The sequence below is a fragment of the Drosophila willistoni genome, unplaced genomic scaffold, assembly GCF_018902025.1.
Source record: "Drosophila willistoni isolate 14030-0811.24 unplaced genomic scaffold, UCI_dwil_1.1 Seg169, whole genome shotgun sequence".
Taxonomy (NCBI): Eukaryota; Metazoa; Arthropoda; class Insecta; order Diptera; family Drosophilidae; genus Drosophila; species Drosophila willistoni.
This window is the reverse complement of record NW_025814128.1, coordinates 5,516,018-5,539,412: the sequence shown is the minus strand read 5'-3', so window position 1 is coordinate 5,539,412 and position 23,395 is coordinate 5,516,018. Positions and strand designations below refer to the sequence as shown.

The following is a 23,395-nucleotide window of genomic DNA, read 5'->3' as shown; positions in this document are numbered from 1 at the left end:
GGTGCTGGTTCTGAGCCGAGATATTCGAGCTGAAACACGAATGTAATTTTTTTACGATTTTTTTATAAAGCAAAATCATGGGTTGCTCCACTGATAGGCGATTTTCTCAAAAACTGCTCAGGAGATTTTTATAAAAATTTTTCGAGACATTCTTGAACATGTAGCGCCCATTCTGGCGTATAGTGCATTGCTTGATGCTGAGAACAAGAATACCAGGAACTTTTATTATCAATAGATTATGATTTGCTTAATAAAATAAAAGTTTATTTCATCCAAAAAAGTTAGAAAATAAGGAAAAAGTCGTATGACTATGCGTCTGTGTGTTTAGTTTTTCTTTATATTATGGTACAAACGTAAATCGTTGTTTTTTAAATTTTAGTGCAAGGCAAATTTCTCTTTTTTATTAGTATGTGACAGTATCCATATACTTATAAATATGATGTTGCTAATAGTAGTAATTAATATATTACAAAATAGTAAAAAAGTCTAGTAAATGTAAAGTTAAACAGATTTTATGCGTTATTCTTATTCTCTTACATATAGAATTGGAAAAAAATATTTTAAAGTTGATATATCTTATATTCGAGTTACATTGATTGCATTTACATGTTCTATTGTTAAGAGCTGTTTAGTATCATTTTCGATTGGTGAAATGCCAGCGCTGCGATCGTTTAAATAATGAGCATCCTCCTCAACTATTTTTTCAAGTAGTATGTCACCATTGTTATGAGCTACAAAAATATTAATAATAATAAGTAATAAAACTTGTTAAATTTTTATTTATATGTGATACGTGTAGCGTAGGGATAATAGGTACCGATCCACGGTATCGACTTTTCTATTTAAGATCCTGCACATACATACAGGGACTGTGACTAACTTCGTATAGCCTAGCAAGTTTTTATATATAGGGTACTATTAAATTGGTCACATATTTGTAACGCACTCCATAAATTATATATGTATATATTCTTAATCAGCATGAGAAACCGAGTAACAAAATCATACCCGTCTGTCCATCGGTGCGTATGGACTTCACTCCATTAATTTGAAAGCTATTGGGATTAAACTTGGAATTTAAGCTATTTATAATCTGTGAGAGATTAGAATTAAAAATCCTCTTGTCAGAAGAAGAGTTTAAAGGTTATGTATGACTGTATATCCATGTGTGCATACAAAAGATACGAAGTGATTAGCCAGTGTTTAGCATTCAGAAATGTCAGCAGACAGCTGTCGTAAGCAGCAGCCAGAAGAGAAGCCGATAAATTAGCAGTACAGAAAACCCGACATTTAAGTTGCCAATTGTTATCATTATTACCCAGTAAACACCACAGCCTAAAGAGTATAAGCTCACTGGTAAGACATGGCAACACCAGACCTATCAAGTGAAATATATATTATTTTGACTGAGGGAAATATGAGAACAACTGGAACTGTGATTGCGTCTACGTGTCAATGGAAGTCAGTACAACTATATTGCTTAACGATCTGCAGAACTATGCAAATACCACACAAGCAGGTGAACCTCACGCTTCTTCCAGCAAAACCAAAGTGACCGCTACCACGACTGGACTGAAATTTTGGACTATATTCGCCAAAAACTGTTGTATATTCCTATTTTTCCTTCTGCCAAAGAAAAAGCGTTTACGATCACTAGGCACCGCTGTTGACGTTCTAAGCCCCAAACAACAAGCCCGTTACGACACTTATGTAAATGCTACGCCGATAGCTCCATGGAATTTAACAAATACTCAAAACCAAAACAGGGCTGCATCGTACGATCTTCAGTAGTTTTTAGACAAGTACGGAAATCGCTGGATATACGAAAGCAGATATTCTATGCGGCTGCAAGCTAGCCTAAGTTAGTTTAATCAAAACTTTTTTTTGCGAGCAATAGTCTCTTAAATTATACAAACATTACGTATGTGTTTCGGTCGGCCACGACATATTCTGCACAACCTACTGAAAAAACGCTGCTCCCAAAGATGGCAGAACCATCTAGAGAGCAGGTCAAGGCCATAACGTAAGGAATCTGGAAACAAAAGACACAGCTGCCCATCGTTCAAGGCCACTTCTCTGCAACGAAAGATTTCTCTTCTGAAAAATTACAAGCTCTGTTAACAGTGCTTAAACCATCATCACCAAAAGTGCCAACGTAAAGAGGCTTGCGGCATACGAGTCAAACATCACCCATTGATCCACGAAATGCACAATCTTGGTCACCAACGTACATACGCCGGAGGGTAAGCACATCCAACGACGCAGAAATTTTGGTTCAACCTATTTCCGTGTCATTCCAATACAAATCATGCTAAATATTTGCTTAAGCTTCTCGAGATTTCAGTGTTGAATAGTGAACAAATCAGCTAGAGCCATATTTCAGTGTTGGTAAACGGTATTTTTTTAATGGATTATAACGTTGCCAGTCTGTCGTTTTATTTGGCACGTTGTTTAAACTGTGTTTATTTTGGCATTTATGTTTGAACACCGTTAATTTAAGCCTAGGTGAGCCAGATTATTGCTGCCTACAAAAGTTTCAAAAAGCACGCATGATTGTGTATCCGAAATGTGGCATCTGACAACACTATCTAAAAATTTTACAATTTTTTTTTAGCTGGAAACACCTACTTTTTGCTATAACTTTTTTATTAGCCCGAAATACCTACTTTTTGCTATAATGCCGCTAAACCATAAATTTTATTTTATTAAATACACAAAAACTTTGAAAGAAATCGCATGAGGTCGAACGCGAGGAATTTTTCTCGTTGGTTTGACACCAAAGTTATGTAGCTTAAACGCGTTTTTGGCCCGTGTAGCTTAAGTAAATATTCACCCAAATCATAAATAAAACGAAAGTTACTAACACTTTTGAATTCCTAGATGAGGGATCAGCACTAATGTTTATTGACAACAATATCTTAAAGCAGCTCGTCTTAAATGACGTTCCAGATCCACAGTGCCTAAAATGGACAAATTCTACTTGAAAGCGATTAAATACCCCGGATCTACCTGTTTAGTCCATCGATATGAGGGCTCTCGCCAAGGTATTCCCTTTCTTAGCCGAACTACCGATAGCATCAACCCAAGCCCTAGCATTCTGAAAGGCACAAACAACTGGAACCTCGCCGTACCTCTTAAAATCAAACAGAGGGCGTGGCACTAACCCATCAAAGACTACTGGAGCAAAAGTGAGCGTTTACATGTGCGTCTGAAGACTTGAATCTACTACAGCCTTAAAGAATGGCAGGTATGAGGTCGGCCTATTGTGAAAACATCCTGAAGTTACATTGCCCGATAGCTTCGCAAGTGCACTAAAATGTCTACAACAACAATTTTCCCAACAACCACAGTTGAATGAGTAACCCTGTTCGAAAAGGCTATATTCGCAGACTAAAGACGAAGAAAATGGATGCATCACACAATCGAACATGATATCTACCAACCTTCATAATCAAGAATCAAAATAAACCAGAGAAGGTCCGGCTTGTATGGAATTCAGGCACCCAATCCGGCGGCAAGGCACTGAATGACTACATCTTGAGCTGTCCAGATCTCCTACTACTCTCTTTCCGAGTGGGACGAGTGGCGATCTGAGGTGATATCGCCGAGATGTTTTACCAGATCCGAGTGAGAGTGAGAATTCATCATAAGCAGACAAAGGTTTATTTTAGTTTAGGAAAGCGCCTACCGTCCATGTTATGGAACGTTTTACTTTGGGAATCAATTCCAAACCCTGAATTGCACATTTTATTCGTGACAAAAATGCAGATCGATTCTGTGAACAGCAACAAACTGTGAAGGACTACCCCTAAGTGGATGATTTTATATACAGAGGCGACGACTTCGTGGAAGTCGGAAACGGCGAAAACACAAATGAAGTCAGAAATATCTACACAGCAGATGGTTTCCACAACCGCAACTGGTCTTCGAATTGAAATGTTTTGCAAATACTAATGAGCGATTCGCCACTACCCGAAGTTGTCGAAATTACCGACACAGAGCCACATAGCCGAACTCAGATGCATACACGTTTATATTTAAGTTCGCCACGCTGAAGCGCAACGTTTTGGAAGGTGACGAAACACCAACCAAACGCGAACTCTTTCAAGTAATTATGGCAATTTACGACTCACTCGGATTCATCTCATGCCTTACAATAAGGCTGAAAGTCGTCAACTTCTGCGAAAGCCGCATTGGTTGGAACGCTGGTTTACCCAACGAATTGTTCCCCAAATGAATGCGATGGAATGGTATCCAAAAGATGTTATTTCGTCAGCAGCAACCGTATCAATGATGTCCAGATACACACGTTCGTTGACGCCATCGAATTGGCATCAGAAGCAGTCTGCAACCTAGGCATCAGTTTCGTGACCTCCAAGGCTAAAGTGGCACTGTTGAATACCACTGCAGAGTAACCGAAACCAACGCAATCAGATATTGCCAGTTAATTCGAGTTGCTACTTGTTCGATTAAAAGACTGTTCTCAAATGGCTAGATCCACGAAAGTTTCAGCACTTTCTAATACACTGCGTGTGCGAAATACTGGAATTTACCAATGTTAATTGAACGAACTGGGCACCAACCAATTTAAATTAGCAGACTATTCGCCGATGGAGCTAAAACTTAGCCCGGAATATTTTTTTTACTGTCCAGGCTCTATCGACCTTCGCCGCACTTTATACTCTACATTGAGAAACTGATGGCAAAACGAAAGAAGGCGCCGTCACCTACAGAGATTTCTTACGAGGTGATTCAGCAAGCACGCACATTCATACCCAAACACGCACAGTCATCGGGATTCAAGCCAGAAAATCGAAATATAACGAGAGGTAAACCTTTGAAAACAAATTCTAAACTCATATCTTTGAATATCGCCGCGGGCAAGTAGAAACGAAATAATGGTCATAGTGAATTTGTATCATCAGAAAATGCACCAATGCCTAACCATAAGGGCAGTGCATAAAGAACTGGAGTGCTTTTAGTATAATCTGCATTCGGAACTTCATCAATCGGCGCGGAACCCCACAAGAAATTTATAGCGACAATGGCACTAACTTTAAAGCCGCCAAAAAGATTATGCTTGTTACAGTTGTTCACAACCACGAGTATATGCGATTAATTTGAAAAGGCTCTGCCATGACTACTACCAATAAGCATAGGAAATACTATACCATAAATGTATCTGTGGGACTAATCTTCTGCTTTTTGACGAATTTTGTTAGCCTAGATACACTGTGTGGATTCTGGATATTGGGATATGTGGCGGCAAGGCGGCTGATGTTCCGTATGTACCGTGATGTACCGTACCAATGGTGTGGGAAACGCTGTTGTTATGCTGGTCTGCGGCTATGTTGTTTAGGTTATACGTTGTTTAGGTTAATTTGAAACTTGAGAGGAGGTTGCGCTCTTAAGTACTAGGGACAAACGAACCTTGTCATCTCGCTCACTCGTATGATATTTGTATGGTGCTATGTATGCTTATATGGGAGCATCACACTGAAAACTTTCCGCGCCCATTAAACATTATCCGCTCGACCCCTTTTTTTTGAGATTTTTTTAACACTCCTAATGTATATCTTATAATCTGTATGAACGTATTCATCCAAATTTATCTTTTCATTAACGACGGCAAAGAAACCTTTTTATACCCTTGCAGGACCAATTTAAAAGCCTCGATGAGCAATGTATATCTTATAATTTCTATGAACGTATTCATCCAAATTTATCTTATCATAAACGACGGAAAAAACCTTTTTATACCCTTGCAGGACGAATTTCAAGTTCTACTTCTAAGCGTACTTTCTGCTCAAATTCAGTTTAATTTTATTGCATCTGTTCAAACATGAAAAAAATCTAACATTACTATAGAGGGTATTTAAGATTAAACATCGTGTTCATCTGAACGGCTTCACCAAATCAGATGCACCAAGAAATATACAAAACGAAACAAAAACATAACACAAAATCAAGTCATTAAGATTCATATGACAATTATTGCTTAAAACCAAACAAAACATGCATCCACACTCGGTGGAAAACACTTAAGGTATTAAGTAGCTAACACTGAGCATGAAATATAAACAATTTTCAACCCCCGAAAACGTGGGTCATTTGAATAAGTATTTTTAAGAACAATTGTCGCCTAGAATCTAGGAGTTCATTTATGTACACAATACTTTTGTAAATAAAATCAGTTCATAATTTGAATTCAACGAATAAAGATTAAATTATTTTTATTCTCCCGGAATCCCTATTCAGAGGGTAAACGTTTATATTCTTGATGTACGTATGAAGAATGCACTTTTTAAAGCTATTAGGATTAAACTTGGTAATACCAAGCCTTTTATAAGCTGGGTGCAATAAAAGGCGGCTTTTTTGATTAAAGTAGCTAAACAGTGACTTGCAAATGCAGGGCTAAAACCTGCAAACCAAAAAACGGAAGCAATTTGTTTCAGCAGCCGAAAAATCGTATAGCAGGCAAAAATTGTGCTAGACCCCTGCATAATCCACTTAACAAGAGCAATGAGATACAACACCTGCTTCAGGGAACAACTTACATGTACTAATATGTAAGTACCAAAACAGCAGAATTGGGGTGATCATGCTCAAAACACGAGGGCCGAGACAGTCACAAAGATTGCTATTGATGAATCTCGTCAGATTTACCATGCTGAATGGACCAATATGAACGCATGCGATACAGATGAAGTCTTACAGACGATAAGTAGAGGCAACATACCGTCTTGTAGCGCAAGTGGTGAATGCACCCTATGCAGACAAGGCATACCAGAATATTTCATCTATTATGATTATCATTAAATGTTTCAGCGCATGAGGTTCGAAATCGAAGGGCAACTGCAAACTTTTTGGAGTTCTTGGAGTAGCACCCACACCATCAAAACTGGTGTAGATGACGATCACATGCTTTTCGTCCTTTGTACTTTTTATCTTTAAACCATTATCTTTGAACTAAAAAAAAGCTAGGACTATGTGAGTCTGGGTGATATACGAGGGTGGTCCGATTAATATTTAGTCTCACAGCCCAGTGGCGTCACTATGGCAAGAAAAGCTTATTATCGTGTAGAACCATCTTATAGACGACAAAGCTCAAAATTTCAGTCGAATCGAGTTGTGGTTTTGTTTTGACTCCGTGTAGAAGCGAGCGAGTTTCAACGTGGTCGCGAGTTTCGGTTTTTGATGAGCCATGTCCAGGTGCCCCGAAAAGTCCAACAACACTGGATAACAGTCGAAACAGTGGACTTCACCAGGCGAATATTCTCCGAAGAATGCGAAGACTGCCCTATGTGGGAGAAAGGCAAAGCAGTCACAGGGGCCTACTATTCTCGAATTGACTCGATTCGACGCTGAATTGAAGAAAAAACGGTTCCATTTGGTTCACACCTCCGCAGTCACCATGGCCAAATTGGTCGAATTGGGCTACGAACTGCTGCGATATCCACCGTATTCTCCAGATTTGGCCACGTGCGAGTTCATTTTGTTTCCAAACTTTAAAAAGTCACTTGCCGGGCAGAAATTTGATTCGAGTGAGGAAGACATCGCCGCCACAGAGGCCCATTTTTCATAACTCGAGAAAACTTTTTTTCAGATTATTTTTCAACTTTAAAAAGTTGCAGCATCTCTGTATTAAGTGTATCAACCTTAAAGAAGACTATGTTGACAAATAAATCGACACTTCTCCAAAATTTTCGTTTTCCATTTGTAGGCTAAGTGCTTATCCGACTGCCCTCGAATATGAAGATGGAGAATAGAACAGAACAGAGAGAACACTTATGCGTTGACACACATGAAAAGAGTTTGGAACATGTAAAAATATTATGGCTAAGAGCTACAAATCCGAAGTTTGCTTCTTTGATATTTATGTATGTTTTTAAAATATAACATTGTACTAATAGTATACTCTGTTCTATTACAGTGTTTTTTTGTTGTATTTTGTTCTATTTTACCAAAACGGGCAAATTTTAACTCACCTGTCTTTCATAAGTGTTGGCTTACATACTTATACTATTTATAGTACTCATGAGAAGATAAGAAAATTAAAGCCTTCAGTCTTGAACCGTTTACAAAACGGATTTTTGTATCAAGGTGTTTATACAGACAGATGGGCGGACACCCTGTGGGTTCACGGGATACTGTAAAAGCAAATCAAGAATATTTCAAATATTTGCCATGCCCCTGAATGTCAATAAAACCAACTTTCTTGCTAATGTCAGCTAAGCCGAAAATTTTATACCCTCGCATGTTGTTTTAATACCATACACTCATAGGGTGAAATGGTATATTAAGGTCACCAAAATGTATGTAGGCAAAAGGAATTTTAAAGTATATATATTCTTGATCAGCATCAACAGCCGAGACGATCTAACCATGTCCGTCCGACCGACCGGCCGTCCGTATGAACACCCAGATCTCGGACACTATAAGAGCTAGAGCCAGCAAATTTGGTATGTAGTATCTTGTAGTATGTACAGCTATCGAGTGCATTTCAAATCTTTGCCACGCCCCTTACCGTCCTCGCAAATTTAACACTATACTAACTAAAAGCACTAAATTTGGAATATTATATTTGTTAGTAAATGCGCATATTTTGTATGTATAAAGATTTTGTCACGCCGCTTTACGCCGCTTTACGCCCCGTAGTTTGAAAAAACTCTTTTACTCTTTTTTTTGGACTAAGCTTATCACAAATGTTTTGTTAGGAGCTGACTACTTTGATCAATTGGAGAAACATTTTTTAATAAAAAGTTTTTATTAAAAACACTTTTGTATCGGAGTATTTTTGGTAAACTGTCTGCAGCAGAAGAAAGTATCAAATCGTTTTAATATACTGTTTATACTGGGCATGACCAATAAATTAAAACATCACGTACCATTTCGACCGGAAATCGAGCCATCTGTAATACTTTCACCAACACCACAAGCTACAACGGCTACATCTGTATTTGAGTTATTGCGTGCATTTTTTTGCAAGGCTACTGCTTTTCGCGTATGTCGCGTTGTTAGAACTCCAGTCTCTATATCTCTTTCTAGGCGATGACCTAGCAATAGAAGGGATGAAATTAAATTCAAAATGTAATAGGCAATCAAATTTATATAATACCAGAACGAGATCTAGTCAGTTGTCTCTGTACGTAGTCTTCAAGGTCTTCTTCTTCCTTTCGACTAATCAAACAGTTTAAAATTAATAAAAACAGACCTAATCCGAAAGAAAATAGCCCAGTACAAGTAACTTCATTCCACCACGCAGAGCTAGAGCCTTTTTAATTTAAACATTAGAATGCGTCATGAATAAATATTTCTTGTCTACGCTTACTAAACACGTTCCATGACATTGTTTCGTCCGGGACAATTCCAGCACCACACAAAAACACTCCAAAAACGATGAACACAATACCAATGTGCAACATTCCAATGCTAGTCACAACCTAGAAATAGTAAGAAGTTTTAATATTGATTTGTATAGATTTCAAAGTAAATTTTTTTACCTGGCTGTCGAGCATACCAGGTCCAGATCTAGCTGAGTGACTGGAATGGTGATATCTACGTCTTACGGATCCACTTGGAGAATGAAACGTTTCACCACTTTCTGAGCTTTGAGTACTATAACGTCGCTCTCGGGCTCTTTTCTGTTCATCACGCCGCTTCCGTTGGCGCTTTATGGCCATAGCGGAATGTATACCAACTGAATGCATTAAGCTTTTAAATATATCTTTCAATGAAAAGAGAAAAATGACTATAATTTTAGAGCAAAAAACAGTAAACCCTCATCCCACCCAGGGCCGGTGGAGCCCGAATCCTCTAAAAAGGGATAGATAGAAGACTAATTTCAATGCTAACTTCGAAGCGACAGCACTTCCAGTTACGACACCACCCACATTTGATGGGGCGGAACTAGCATTCCGGCAGTACCAAAGCGAATCTACTTCTCCCTCGGATCGTACCGAACAACAAATCAACTTCACTTCACATGTATCAAAATCCTGATGTTTCAATCTCAGATTGGAAGGTAATGCATGCGGCCAATTCATCGGCTATTATCGACGGAGGACAGGAGCTCATCTGATAAAAGTTGCGTTTAGTTTCCTAATACAGCACCGATGACATCACGGTTGTAATTCTAGAAAGCAAACGAATTTTCATGGTCACCAGCTGTATGAAGTGATTTCCTTCTTTTAACTAACACTATAGTAGCTAATGTGGGGAGTGACCCAGCATATATTGGCCTACCTCATAACGTGCTAGACCTAACACTCATTATGGGAAAGATAAAGGAAGGTTTAAGCAGACCATCCGTCTTCGAGATTGGCTTCGAGCAAGACATAACTCAAAACACTCATAGAAACTCCAAAAACACGAACTGGGACCGGTAACGAACGGTGGTGCAGTGGAAGCTCTCGGTCCCCTGTTTAAGTGGAACTGCTGCTCGTACTCTGGAGGACAGATGACTTCCCAATTAGCAACGGAGAAGAGCCCAATTCCTCCAAGAATGATAAAAGAGGGGATATTAGAGTGAGCGATAAACTCTCGTTCCTGATCAAGACGTTTAAAAAGATCTACACGTCACTGCATCATTTAAATGACAACTAACTCAACTTTACCAAGAAAACCGCAACATAACTACTGCCTATTGGAACAAAATAAGCTTAATCAACATTAAGTACTCTAATTATTTACTCTCTCGCGGTTGGCTCTCATGGGCCCGTGATAATACGAACCTGATTCTTTTTACTAAGAGATATAAGGTTCCGCACTGTATCCCACTCAAAGGGGTAGCACTCTCACCCTAACTCCCACATTCGACTTTAATTTTAGTGGTGAGGCTTATACTCTTCTAAGGTGTGTTTGTCTGGCGGTCGGCGGTGGAGAAGTCTATACATAAACCATAGGGCCAGGGTTAACTTCGGCCGCGCCGCTCGTTGTATACCCTTGCAAGTTTTTTTTTCTTAATTTTGCCTTACTATAGCCGTCAACAATAAAAAAGGTTTTATATAAGAAGTGTAATAATAGCCTTCAACCTTAGGCTGTAGTAATCCGGTCCATGAAGCATGTTATTTTATCGTTTATTTATATGACAGCTATATAGTTTAGTTATCCGATTTTAATCGTATTTGATACAGCCTTTCTATGAAAATGACTTAAAAAATAATTATTTAGAAAATCACTGTTTGCCGTTTGTGTGGAAGCTATACCATATATTTATCCGATCTGGCTGAATCCGAGATATATAAAACGTGCAGTTTGCGTTGACCCAGATCGATGAGGTTGGCAATTTTAAAACCTTAAATTTCTTTAAAATTTTTAAAGAATAAGCTCTTATTCTCAAATACTCAAATTGTTTAAATTTGGGATGTTTTCTCACAAAAATGATTCAAATAATTTTCTATACTATGACCATCATTTCTAAGGCAGCCACGTTGCTGAAATAATGCTCCAATTAGGACAATTTTGAAATTTGTGTATTGACATGACTTCTTGTGCCTTTCAAGAATCTATATACTTTGGGCGTTACATATATCAACCGATGTCAGAATAAATCAGAAATTCGTGTTGTTGTCGATTTAAAGTAGTAGTAGTTTTTATTATGATCTTTACTGTATTTATAGTTATTCTTAATTTTAACAGAGTAATTGTTTCTCAATATTTCTCTTGGTCCAATTAACACTAAGCAACGACTGATAAATACGCCAGACGCGCCAAACTTACCTGACTCTCAGAGATTAATTAAAAGTACCGGTATCAAACAGTAGCACAAGAACGAGTGAGAACGTCTCTCCTGCTACATTACATTATGGGATCGAAAAAAACTTATACTCCAGAATTTCACTTATAAGGGTAATTGATGTATTAAATGAATTATAAAATGATGTATGCCAAAAGTGGACCTCCGAAATAAAAAGTATCTACAATAACCTGAAGTCGAGTAACTTTATAATGAATAGTGTCTTTATTTTTCTTGTTTTGGACACATGACTCAAATATTCCTATAAATATTGTGAGCCGTTTCGTCCAGCCACATATGTACATACATACATGTCACATGTCCACGGTGTTGGCCACTATAAGGCGACCATTGCCAGACGACGACCCCATCCATGGACTTTTGGGACTACGACCAATTAAATGTCGACCCGGTCCATGAACTGACCAGAGGATAAATTGTTGGAGAGCTATTTGGCCATAAGTGCGCATACATATAATTGTGTGGAGCGTAGCCAGCCAGCCTAATTCCTAGGCGAACCCTCGTTGGAGTGGATGTTTCACCTTAGGACACGGGATAGCCCCTCGCAACGAAGACTGGAGATTTTTTGTGGGAAGACGTTGCTGCAGATTCGAAACCCAGCATTGATGACCACCACCTCACCTCAAGCCCGTAGTGGGCCCTCAAACAGCCGTTTTTTTTCCTTTAAGTATCGTATAAACATGTGTTCAAATTTATAAGCGTAAAATTTGTAATGAAATTTCTATATAGTAGGTTCTAAAAGTCATAACGTTGGTAACGAGTTGGTATTTTGGTGCCACTCTTCCTAATAATTTTAACAGCCTCTAGTGCTCCACCCATCATCAGGCCTGTTGTCTGGATTGCACTCTACAAACTGTATGTACGGCATAGCCGCATAAAATCTATTGGCGAAATATAACCGCTTGCCGTGACGCAGAGTTAGTTGGTTTTTTTTCATTTTTCAAATTGAAATAAATGCCTAACGTAAAATTTAGTTTAGATCAAATTTATACTTATAAAACTACCCACACATTTTTGTACGATTACTCTCACCGAATTACTGCTATTATATAAGTGGATACGAAATCCGATGTTATCTTCTTATCTTAAAGGCCTATGCACTTTTTTTCTTTGAATTGAATATAAGTATGAAATGATGAATTGCTGAGTTGGTTTATTTGGGCACCTGACGTAAGAGATTTAAGAGCCAAAATATGGGTAATACCGAGATTCCTAAGGTTTCACAAGGTTGGGTAATTTATTCTGAAGCTGTCCAAACAAAGTAATTTTTTAATCTTTTATTACGGTTGGGAACAGTAGTATTAAAATTTTTTATTTTTTTTCTGAACGGACAACATGTCAAGAATTGTGTATTAAAATTTTAGGTCAGTCCGAGTAAAACTTCTGAAGTTATTGGCAGTTGAACGCAGGTCGGGCTACCGTTTTATATTGGATTTTTGGGTGTCCAAACTTTACAGCGCTCTCCTGAAAAGTTGCCATTTTCAAAGTCGAGGACCGTTTTGAAATTTTGCACAGTACTTCTTCAGGTAACGGTGTCGTTTTTTTTTTTTTTTTTTTTGAATATTTTTTATTTTTACAACAACAAATACTTCGGTTTTTTGGGCGAAAACCGGGGTCTTGACTTTTAAGTGCCTTTAAAAATCGGGAAAAAAAATATTTTAAAATAAAAACTCGACAGCGTTACCTGGGGAATTTTTTTTTCAAAAACACTTTTTTTTAGATATTTGCCTAATAAACAGCCAGGCTAAAAAAAATTCTAGATAAAAGCAGCGAGTAAGGAGAAAAAAGTGTTCAAAGTAGCATGCAACGAAGTATTGCTGCTAGTAACTTCGGTACAAGTTCGAATCTTCGAAATGAAGTTTTCCTTTATTCATATGAATCGAAATAGGTACTTTTGAGTAAAAAATACGCAAAAGTTTTTTAGGTGGCTCACTTGGGAGGTTTTCACACATATTTATTTTTATTTGCGATCTATCCTAAACAGACAAAAAGCAAATTTTGCATGTTTTTGGGATGTGTGTGTTTCAGGAAGATATACAATTTGTTGTGTTTTATACCATGGTAAATGTAAGCTTCGCCGACCCCATAAAGTATATATGTAAGTTAGCACACCCATCCTCACACGAGGCCTCTTTCCCTTCACAAGCCAAACCATGCCCCGCACCCCGGCCTCTCACATTACAAAGGGACTCGATCGGCACACTCTACCATAAACGCCTGAACGAGTATCGGGTGAAATACCCTCCCTCAATCTAAGTAACACTAGCCCTTGACCACACACACACCCCTATACATTCTAGGTACACTAACAGACAACACACACGCGTATGACCTAAGTGCATCGCGACCTATATCACTTCTCACTTTAGTCAACTAAGCAACCCACATCTTTCATTTCCTGTAAACATTAACACACTTAGCCAAGTAAGCAGAGTATATTTCCTAGTGCGACCCAAGCAGATATGTGACCAAGACGACCCATGTTGGGTCACACTAGACACTTCGCTTCCCTTTCCTAGCATAAGCATTTTTGTATCATCTAGCCTAGCCGTTCTTTGAATATCGCCGATAAGCAGAATTCGCCGGAAGAGGCGACCTACTTGGGAGACGATCCCAACGCCGCTGCCAACGGCCTGACGCCGCGGCCAGCGCCTTTAGGGCATCTCAGGGTATATTTAAGGAACCACGCTCGACAGAGCGGGCAGTATTAGTTTAGACGTAGAACTAGTTATGTCTAGTACAACTAAATAAAAATCTTATAACGTTCTAAATCAAGTGTTGTGTTGTAAGTCACTATAAAAAGAGTTCCCAAAGTCCAATCCTTATCCCCAAGGAAGGATATGGTAAGAATCCACCAATGAAGGAAATGAGAACTCCTAACTTGTATGTATTTTCCTTATCAGCACCAACAGCCGTATGTTTGTCTGTATGAACAACTAGATCTCGCAGACTATCAGTTTCGCAGAAATCTCTTGAGCTTTTAAGACAGTTTATTTTTAAAATATACCATATGAAATGTTGGTATCGCAGAAATCAAAGACATTTCATTTTTGGACTCGCTGGTAGCGAGGGGCAAATTAGCAGAAAAGATAACCGACAGTGTACAGTGGGGCCTTTTGGCATTTTACATTGCAAAAATCATAGCTTCTAAACCGGTAAAGCGACTAAAAAAAATTTGAAAAGCGTGTGATAAAGAATTCCTTAAGTTTCAAAATGAATGTGTGCCAAGAGTGATGGGTGTCTGTGGCGCTGTAACATTCAAGGTCAAAGTCAGAAATCATTTCCAAGCATGTTTTTCCTTTAAAAATGGAATGAAACCCGTTTTTTTTTCAATCACAAATGGAATTTTTTATTGTTTAAAACGACTATGTAACATTTTTTATACCCTTGCAGAGGGTATTTTAAAATTGGTCAGATGTTTGTAACGCACAGAAGGAGACGTTTCCGACCCCATAAAGTATATATATTCTTGATCAGTATGAGAAGCTGAGTTGATATAGCCATGTCCGTCCGTCCGTCTGTGCATCTGCGTTTTACTCAGCCGTCTTAAGAGCTATCGGGCTGAAATTTTTTTTCGGGGTTTTTTATTACCCCGGAAAAATAAAGTATGAAAACCATCAGGATCGGACCACTATATCATATAGCTCACGAAGAACTAGAAGAAACATTTTCATAAAAATCGGAGTATGCTATGAAATTTACATATGTGATTGTAAAATAATTGTAAAATAGAGAGTAAAATTGTTTTGTTTGTATATTGATGAATTGAGTTGCAGAAAACAAATTTTGAACATGTCAAATTATTATTACTAAGGACTGCAAGGGTATATAAACTTCGGCATAGCCGACGTTAGCTTCTTTGATATTTAACGTTTTAATTCGATCAAAAATAACAATTTTTGGAATTTTTTAGGTTAATTTTAAAAATTTTCTATTGATGGCTGATTTTTTTCAAAATAATTTTCAATTATTACATCAATATCGAATAAACTCAACATTTCGGGACTATAGTTGCTATTTTCCAAATCCTTTCGTGATCGCACGTGTCTCAGCGATGCAATAAGTGGATCCAAACAGACTACCAGAATGTTGATAAGGTTTTATTTTGTCTAGATTGAACAGGTGTTTGTAATTTCGTTTAATACTTTTTCATCAACCAAACTTAACTTAAAGGTTTTTCACTTTTGGTTTGTATTTTTTTTGATAACTTAAACGTCATTTACCTGCCTTTTCAGTTTTCCAAAGCAGGTAATTAGCAATCTAACATTGTAGAAAGGCATGTACATATATAAACAGCTAGTATTTACAAAACAGCATTACGCAATGTTATCATTTAATTACAAAGAAACCACAGGCAAATACGCCTGCGCTCTTCTTCTTCCTTATACCTTCAGCGCATTTTGAGGCGATGTTTCTCTAGTTTTGTGGCTTACGAAGCGGTGTCGCAAATTTTCTCATAGTAAATATTTCACCTACCTAGTGTATGTATTCCGGTATTGATACTACTTGATCCTTGTTAGTTCTGTTCCACCAAAGTTAAAAAAAGCCAATATTTAGTGTATTTTTTTCAACTCTTTTAGTTCAATAACGATTTAAGTAATTATTAAAATGTATTATTAATAAAGTATTATACCTATGTATTAAATAATAAAGAACATACTTTTCATATGAAACAAAATCCAAGATCGATTGTTGAAAACGCTTAATATACAGTTTTAAAGTTGTGATTTTTTTGAAAAATTATCATTTGTTCCGATTTACTAAATATGTCACAACTTTAGGCGCCTCTAGCAATGAATCTCAACCGATTTCAAACAGTTTTTGGATTCATAGTCTCTATTCCCTATCGATTGCATCGATAAAATATAAACGCGATCATGCAAAAATGGATTTTTGCAACGCTCTCCGGGCACAACTGTGCGCACTGCAAATAAAAAAAATGATTGCCTCAAAGACTTTACTAGCTAGAGACACAAAATTTGGTATATATACTTGGGTAGTAAAGGCGTAGATTTTGTATGCGTGAAAATTTCGCATCGGCTACTTAAGCCCCTGCAAATTAAATAAAACTGATTTTCTCGAAAGCTAACGAAGTTAAAGTCGCCAAATTTATGATTATTCCAAATTTTTGCCGTCTCCGTCTCCATAATTTATAAAAAAAACCCGATTGGCTTTCGCTAATTTTTGCCTATCGTAATCAAATTGAGCACACTAATTTGTCTTATTAATTTCTGCCAGCCTACCAAACGAAATAGACTGATTAAAATAGGACTATAAACACTATAAACGAGTAGCAGCAGCGCGCCGCGGCCCTAGAGTGCTCATGTGTTTGTACAGTGAGCGAGATAGATACATTGGGTGTTCGCCATTTTAAATTTTTGGGTAAAACTGCGATTTCGTCCCTTTTACCTTACGGGCAGCCATCGGAAGGTTCATACGTTTGAAAAAGGAAAAGATGGAGAATAGATGGTTTGCAAATGTCCCTTATTGATAGGCAAAAAAAGCTGTCTAATCTTTAGCCGGCATGAACAATATGTCATTCAAAACGAGATTCAATTCACTTTCTTTCGTAGTTCAAGGAAAAAAATTCTTTAGTACAAACTAGTGTCTCGCCTAAAGGTCTACAATTTCAATACAAAATTCAGCTTTTCAATTGGCTCGCAATCGAAAGTTGGGGCTTAATTAAAAATTTGTGTGATGCTGTTTATCTTAGTTTTGCTAGATCTACAACTTCTTCAAAGAGTTTATACTTCTTCCTGTGTTATTTAAGATTTTGTCGACAAAGTCTGTGAAAAAACGGATTAAACTAAGTTGACCATAGGAAAAACTAAGATATTGATCAAAGTCACTGTTTTCCACTGATCCTTCCTATGGGAACTATATGATATAGTTATCCGATCTTTATCAAATTCGGCACAGTTATTAAGGGACTGTGACTTTGCCGTTTGTATGGGACGGACGGACGGATGCTATATGCTATATATATGCTCGGAGATGCTTCCTTCTATGCGTTGCACACTTCTGACCAAAATTAATATACGAATTTTTGCAAGGGTATAATGAAGTAAGTCGACTGGCCGACTTCGGTATACTTCGGTATGAAAAAGTATTTTAAATTTTGAACAACAAATGTATGTCCTTAAAAGCATAAGCTATGTCGCCCACGGTTCCACAAAAACACTTATCGACGGCCTAGCAAAACTTGTTTATGAGTATATCTTTCATGTTTCTAGTCCGATTTTAATCAAATTTGGTAGGTGATGTGCTGAATTTGGTTTGGATAATCAAAAAGTTGCAGCCGGGAATCTGTTTTTCCTAGATTTTAGAGGCAAAAGAAGGCGGAAAAAGTGTTAAATATTAATAATCTGCGCGCATATTAAACAAATCTACATAACAAATTTGGTGGTTCTAGCTTTGTTAGTTTTCGAGAAAATCAGTTTTATTTGAATTTCGGGGGCGGAAGTGGGCGTAGTAAAATTTTTAAAAATTCAAAATCTGCGCGTGTACTACGCCAGTGCACATTCCGAATTTAGTGTTTATAGCTAGTATGTCAGTTTTATCTAATTTTTTTTATTTTATTTGAAATACACTTGAACACCGTAGGTATTACAGGAGTCTAAGTTCTAAATTTGGTGACTCTTATAGCCTCCAGGATCTACGTGTTCATACAAACAGACTAGGCTGTTAATCCTTATCAAGTATATATATACTTTATAGGGTTGAAAATGCCTCCTTCTGCCTGTTACATACATTTTGTCGACTAAAATATACCATTTCACCCTATGGGTGCATGGTAGTTATAATGCTTGATATTGCTTATTTATTAATAAATTTGTACCTACATAAAAGCCAAGGTTATGCTGATTATGGATAAACGGAATATGCATTGTTGGTGTACCGCATCATAAGCACATTACTCCGTTGCTATAAGATTTTTCCATAATCCAGGTTTAAGGAGGAACCTAGTTTTTTGACACGCTGATGTGGTAGGAATAGTGTTAGTATAAGATGTTGTTTTCCCTTCAACAGTATATTACTTCACTATTATATGCTTCGGCCAAAAATTTATTCGACAAAGACATTGCAATGTGGACGGAAAGCCCGATTTTTTTGCATAAAGTCAACTTTTGAATATAGAGAGTTGATTGGTACAGGTGATACTAATATCATACATAGTAAGCCTTTAAAATTTGAAACGGATCCGACCACGCCCACTCAGACTGCCCATATAAGTAATCTTGCTAATGAGCTATTTTTCAATTTTAATTATGTGCGTTTCTTAGTAAACTACAAAATTTATTTTAAAAAACATATTAATAACAAAAAATATAAACAAAAATAAAATATCCAAAACATAACAATATTATTTAAATATACTCATTATTAGAAATCTCAAGCATTTAAATATATGGACTATAATTTGAGTCTGACTCCTCATCGCTAGCATAATATTTTGAACCGTCAATGGTTTCACTACAATTAAATGCGGGTTTTTCTAAGAGGCAGCAGTTATTAGCTGGAGGTAATATTTTTGATTTGTTGTGTTGCGATCTTTAGTTCAAAAATATGCTCGACAGCAGAGGATGTATCGATTGCTCTGTTAAAAACATCCATCAAATTGTTTTTTCGACTATTCTGGCGAGCATGGGAGAGCCTATCGCTCTTATAATATTTATTTCGCGCTTCTGACGTATTTTCGCCCAGGCATCCTACTGGCAGAATAGAGGCTTCCATTATTTGGAATGTATGTGGTTTGTAGGGATTCCTATTGACTGAAGATGGTATTAATAGCCAATCGGAATGTTTTTTTTTTGTTTGCCACACTTCTATGACATTTCGGCCAATTTTTTCGAATGAAGTCGTGAATAGTAGCAGCTTTTTTATTTATCGAACCAATTTGTTGATCGTCTATATTTTTTCTGCCGATATGATCAACAATCCAATCATAAATTGATTCTTTTTTGTTTGTGTTGTTGCGCCATACATTAAGCAACTGTGCATTGCTGAATTCAAAAGTGGCTGCAATATGTGTTATGTGCAAAGAGGGATGCAAGAAGACGCAAATAAGATTATTACCTCGAACAAGTATGTACTTTTATTTATGACTTCACATATTTACTTTTTGGCCGGAAGTGGCCCCATATTAGTTCTACTCCATAATTCACGTGGACTCGGGTCTAGTTTTTAAGAAAAACATATACTACAACATAAGACACATGAACAACATTGAACACATACTACACAATTCTAAACTGGAATTTATATTAAGCATACCTGGCTCTGTATTTTCCATAGGTAATTATGTTATTAATGTTTACTTTCTCTAAAATAAGTCACCTCAAACTTAAGCAAATTTGTAAAGCTTGCAAATGTAAACAAAGATCTGAGCACATGCTTGTCTTTGGGGCCCTGGTTCTCATGCAGGTCTGCAACAACTAATCTATAGTTCATCGATATATTGAGCTTAAAGTGTGTAGTTTCTAAATAAATAACAAAAGGCATCATATCGTTCCATGATTTTTTAGACTTTATGCCAAAAATCGGGCTTTCCGTCCACAATGCAGTCGGGCAACTGCAATAATTTCGGCGGCGATCAAAAAAAAAAAATAATTACGGAGTTGGTGTGTGGCGTATTCAAAGCCCTAATATCGAAAAAAAGTTTACTAGTGTATATGTATATACACTATATGTAGTAGTTACCGTGAGAGGCGAACTGCCGGTGTTGCCAAAAATACAACATTTTCTGGAGAACCTAGAGAATGGGATCTGTTTGTGGAATTATTTACGAAATTAATTGAAAAAAGAGAGGATTTAAGTCTGGCTCTTAAGTGCAATTATTTAAAATCCGCGTTAAAGGGCGAAGCAAGGAGCATGGTAGCATGGTCATTTACTGTTAGGTTTAGCTGATAATTATAGTGCCGCTTGGAAACTGTTAATTTTTCAAATAATTAAGTCGGATCGTTGATTTACCGATGATCAACAATGAATCCGCAAAAAATGTTAAGGAAGTGATTGACATAGTTAATCAGTCAGTGCACTTAATTAAAATAAAAGCAAATTTGTCCGATGAAGTTGACGTCATATTGGCACAATTCTTACTAAGGAAATTTGAAGGCGAGGCTCTACAATTGTATGACAGCCAGATTAGAAAAATAAGGCAATTCAAAAGCTATCTGATGTCAAGGAATACTTTGGAAACAGCCAAAAACGTACAGCTTTGCACAAGATGCTTAAACCATTCAAGCAATAAAGTGTGCACTAATGAAATGGTCTGTTTTTTGTGCAGTAAGGGACACCATACCTTACTAAATTTTGAAGAAAAACAGGAGAGAGTTAATACTTGTGTAACGGCACAACCAACACTGTTGTCCACAGCTGTAATACAAGTAAAAAATGTACATGAGGGATATAAGAGCCCTTAATGATTGTGGTTCACAGAGCACCATTTTGTCTGAAGAGGCCGCTCAAATATTAAAATTACCTAAAATTAAACAAAATACAGAAATAAGTGGCGTGTCCTCAATAAAAGCCACAAAATCAATATATAAGGTAAAAATAGATGTAAAGACGCGAAATCCCTGGAAAAGACATCTTAAGGTTGAGGCAATTGTGTTGCCAAAGTTAATGAAAGCTCTTCCATTAAAAAGGGTAAACGTTAATATGTCAAAATGGCAATCCTACGTACTAGCTGATCGTTCTTTTAATAAACCTGGTAAGGCTGATATAATAATAAGGTTAAACGTATATACCCAAATCTCAAAAGGGGGAGTTACAAAAATTGATAAGCTACTAGGGCAAAATACTCAATTTGGTTGGATCGTCTCGTGATGCACCAAATCAAATCAGAATAAATCTGTAGTGGCAACAACAATAGATGTCACAGGTTTTGAATAGCGTTAGGAGAACAAGAAAGGTAAATGTCAGAATAAATACAACATAATGCCAAAACAAACTCAACAACAAAACTCAAGAAATATATTTATGGCCCCCGGCAGGACCTCATATTGGAGGTAAAGTGAAAAGTGCGAAAGAAAAAGTGTATATCCCAGAGCCAGTACAAAATGACAACAGTCAGAAGGCAATGGGTCAATTAGATAATGATTATCTAAAAAATACTGTCAAAAAAGATTCCGTTATAAAATTGTCCGAATCTGCATTATAAAAAGCCAAATATAATATAAAATTCAGTAGAAGCCAATTGAGTAAACCATACAGCAGAATAGGAAAACAAAAGGACGTCGGTTATAATCGTAAAAGGAACATAATATTGATTTGCTAGAGTTAAACTTCCATTATGTAGCTGGTTATGCTTCTTTAACAATAGCTACTAATGGTAATATTAATAATAATAATTTTTTTAGACAACTTAATGAAAATAAAAGAATCCAAATCGTCGCATTTGGCGGCCCTTTGCAGAATGTTTAAGATTAAACATCGTGTTCATCTGAAATGGCTTCACCAAATCAGATGCACCAAGAAATATACAAAACGAAACAAAAACATAACACAAAATCAAGTCATTAAGATTCATATGACAATTATTTCTTAAAACCAAACAAAACATGCATCCACACTCTAACAGCGGCGCGGTATAGAGTGGCCAACGCTGAGCATGAAATATGAACAATTTTCAACCCCCGAAAAACGTGGTCATTAGAATAAGTGTTTTTATGAACAATTGTCGCCTCCTAGAGTTTAAGAGTTCATGGTATACACAACACTTTTGTAAATAAAATCAGTTCATAATTTGAATTCAACGAATGAAGATTGGGTTATTTTTCCTTCTCTCCGGGAATCCCTATTCACATTCGGTTTTTTTTTTCAAAATATGGAGGCGGAATATTGGGCTTGGCAAAAAATTTAAAATCTCATAATCTGCGCGCTTACTAATCACCAAACATACCAAATTTAACAACTTTGACAGTTTTCGAGAAAATCAAATTTGCCGGGGCGGAAGTGGACGTGGCAAAATTAAGCCAGTATGACTACTAAATTTAATGTCTCTATCTGTTATATTATTTAAGAAAATTATCTCTATATACTACTTAAAAGCTTCTGCTCTCTGAAGTGACGGTAATGTTTTTGATAGCTCCTAATTTTTTTTGATCTATATTTATTATTTCTCATAATTATCTCATATTCTCATATTTACATCCAGAAAAAGGAAGTCACGGGGCCAAACAAGGATTCCTTCACCATCTATTCCTCTTTCTTCCTCATCTATTCCCACACCTTCCTTATCTATTCCTTCTTCTACTCTATCAAAAAACTAACAACTTCCTTCTATGTCGGCTATCAGAATGTCAGAGGCCTTAATGCTAATCTTACTAAACTCTTTGTAGATAGTCTGTCTTTTGATTTTGACCTAATTGTCTTTACTGAGACTTGGTTAAAATCTGACGTTTTTGACGCCACATTTTTACGCTCTAATTTCAATATTTTTACACGTGGTCGTACTGATCGTAGGGGTGGTGAAGTTCTTATTGCTGTAGATTCCGCCCTATCATCGGGTCTGATAACAATACCTGTCAAGTAGTATCGAATTTATATGCGTTAAGGTATCTTTTACTCGTTTTTCCGGTTTTTCGTTTTGGTTACCTGTTCTTACATTCCGCCCCAATCGGAATGACCAACCTA

General features: G+C 36.9%; 1 protein-coding gene across 2 annotated transcripts in view; it reads right to left on the bottom strand.

Moving 5' to 3' along the window:
* Positions 1–377: 377 nt before the first annotated feature.
* LOC26528752 overlaps positions 378–23,395 on the bottom strand; it is a 51,757-nt gene continuing 28,739 nt past the window's right edge. Inside the window, exons 1-6 of one of the 2 annotated variants that reach the window (XM_047012559.1) lie at positions 11,208–11,474; positions 9,504–9,727; positions 9,332–9,443; positions 9,119–9,274; positions 8,889–9,056; positions 378–731 (exon numbers count right to left, since the gene is read on the bottom strand). In XM_047012559.1, the coding sequence (XP_046868515.1) occupies positions 577–731; positions 8,889–9,056; positions 9,119–9,274; positions 9,332–9,443; positions 9,504–9,710 (798 nt within the window). In that variant the 5' untranslated portion in view covers positions 9,711–9,727; positions 11,208–11,474 and the 3' untranslated portion in view covers positions 378–576. Of the gene's footprint in view, positions 732–8,888; positions 9,057–9,118; positions 9,275–9,331; positions 9,444–9,503; positions 9,728–11,207; positions 11,475–23,395 lie in introns of those variants that run through there. The other variant, XM_047012560.1, reaches the window with a different exon arrangement.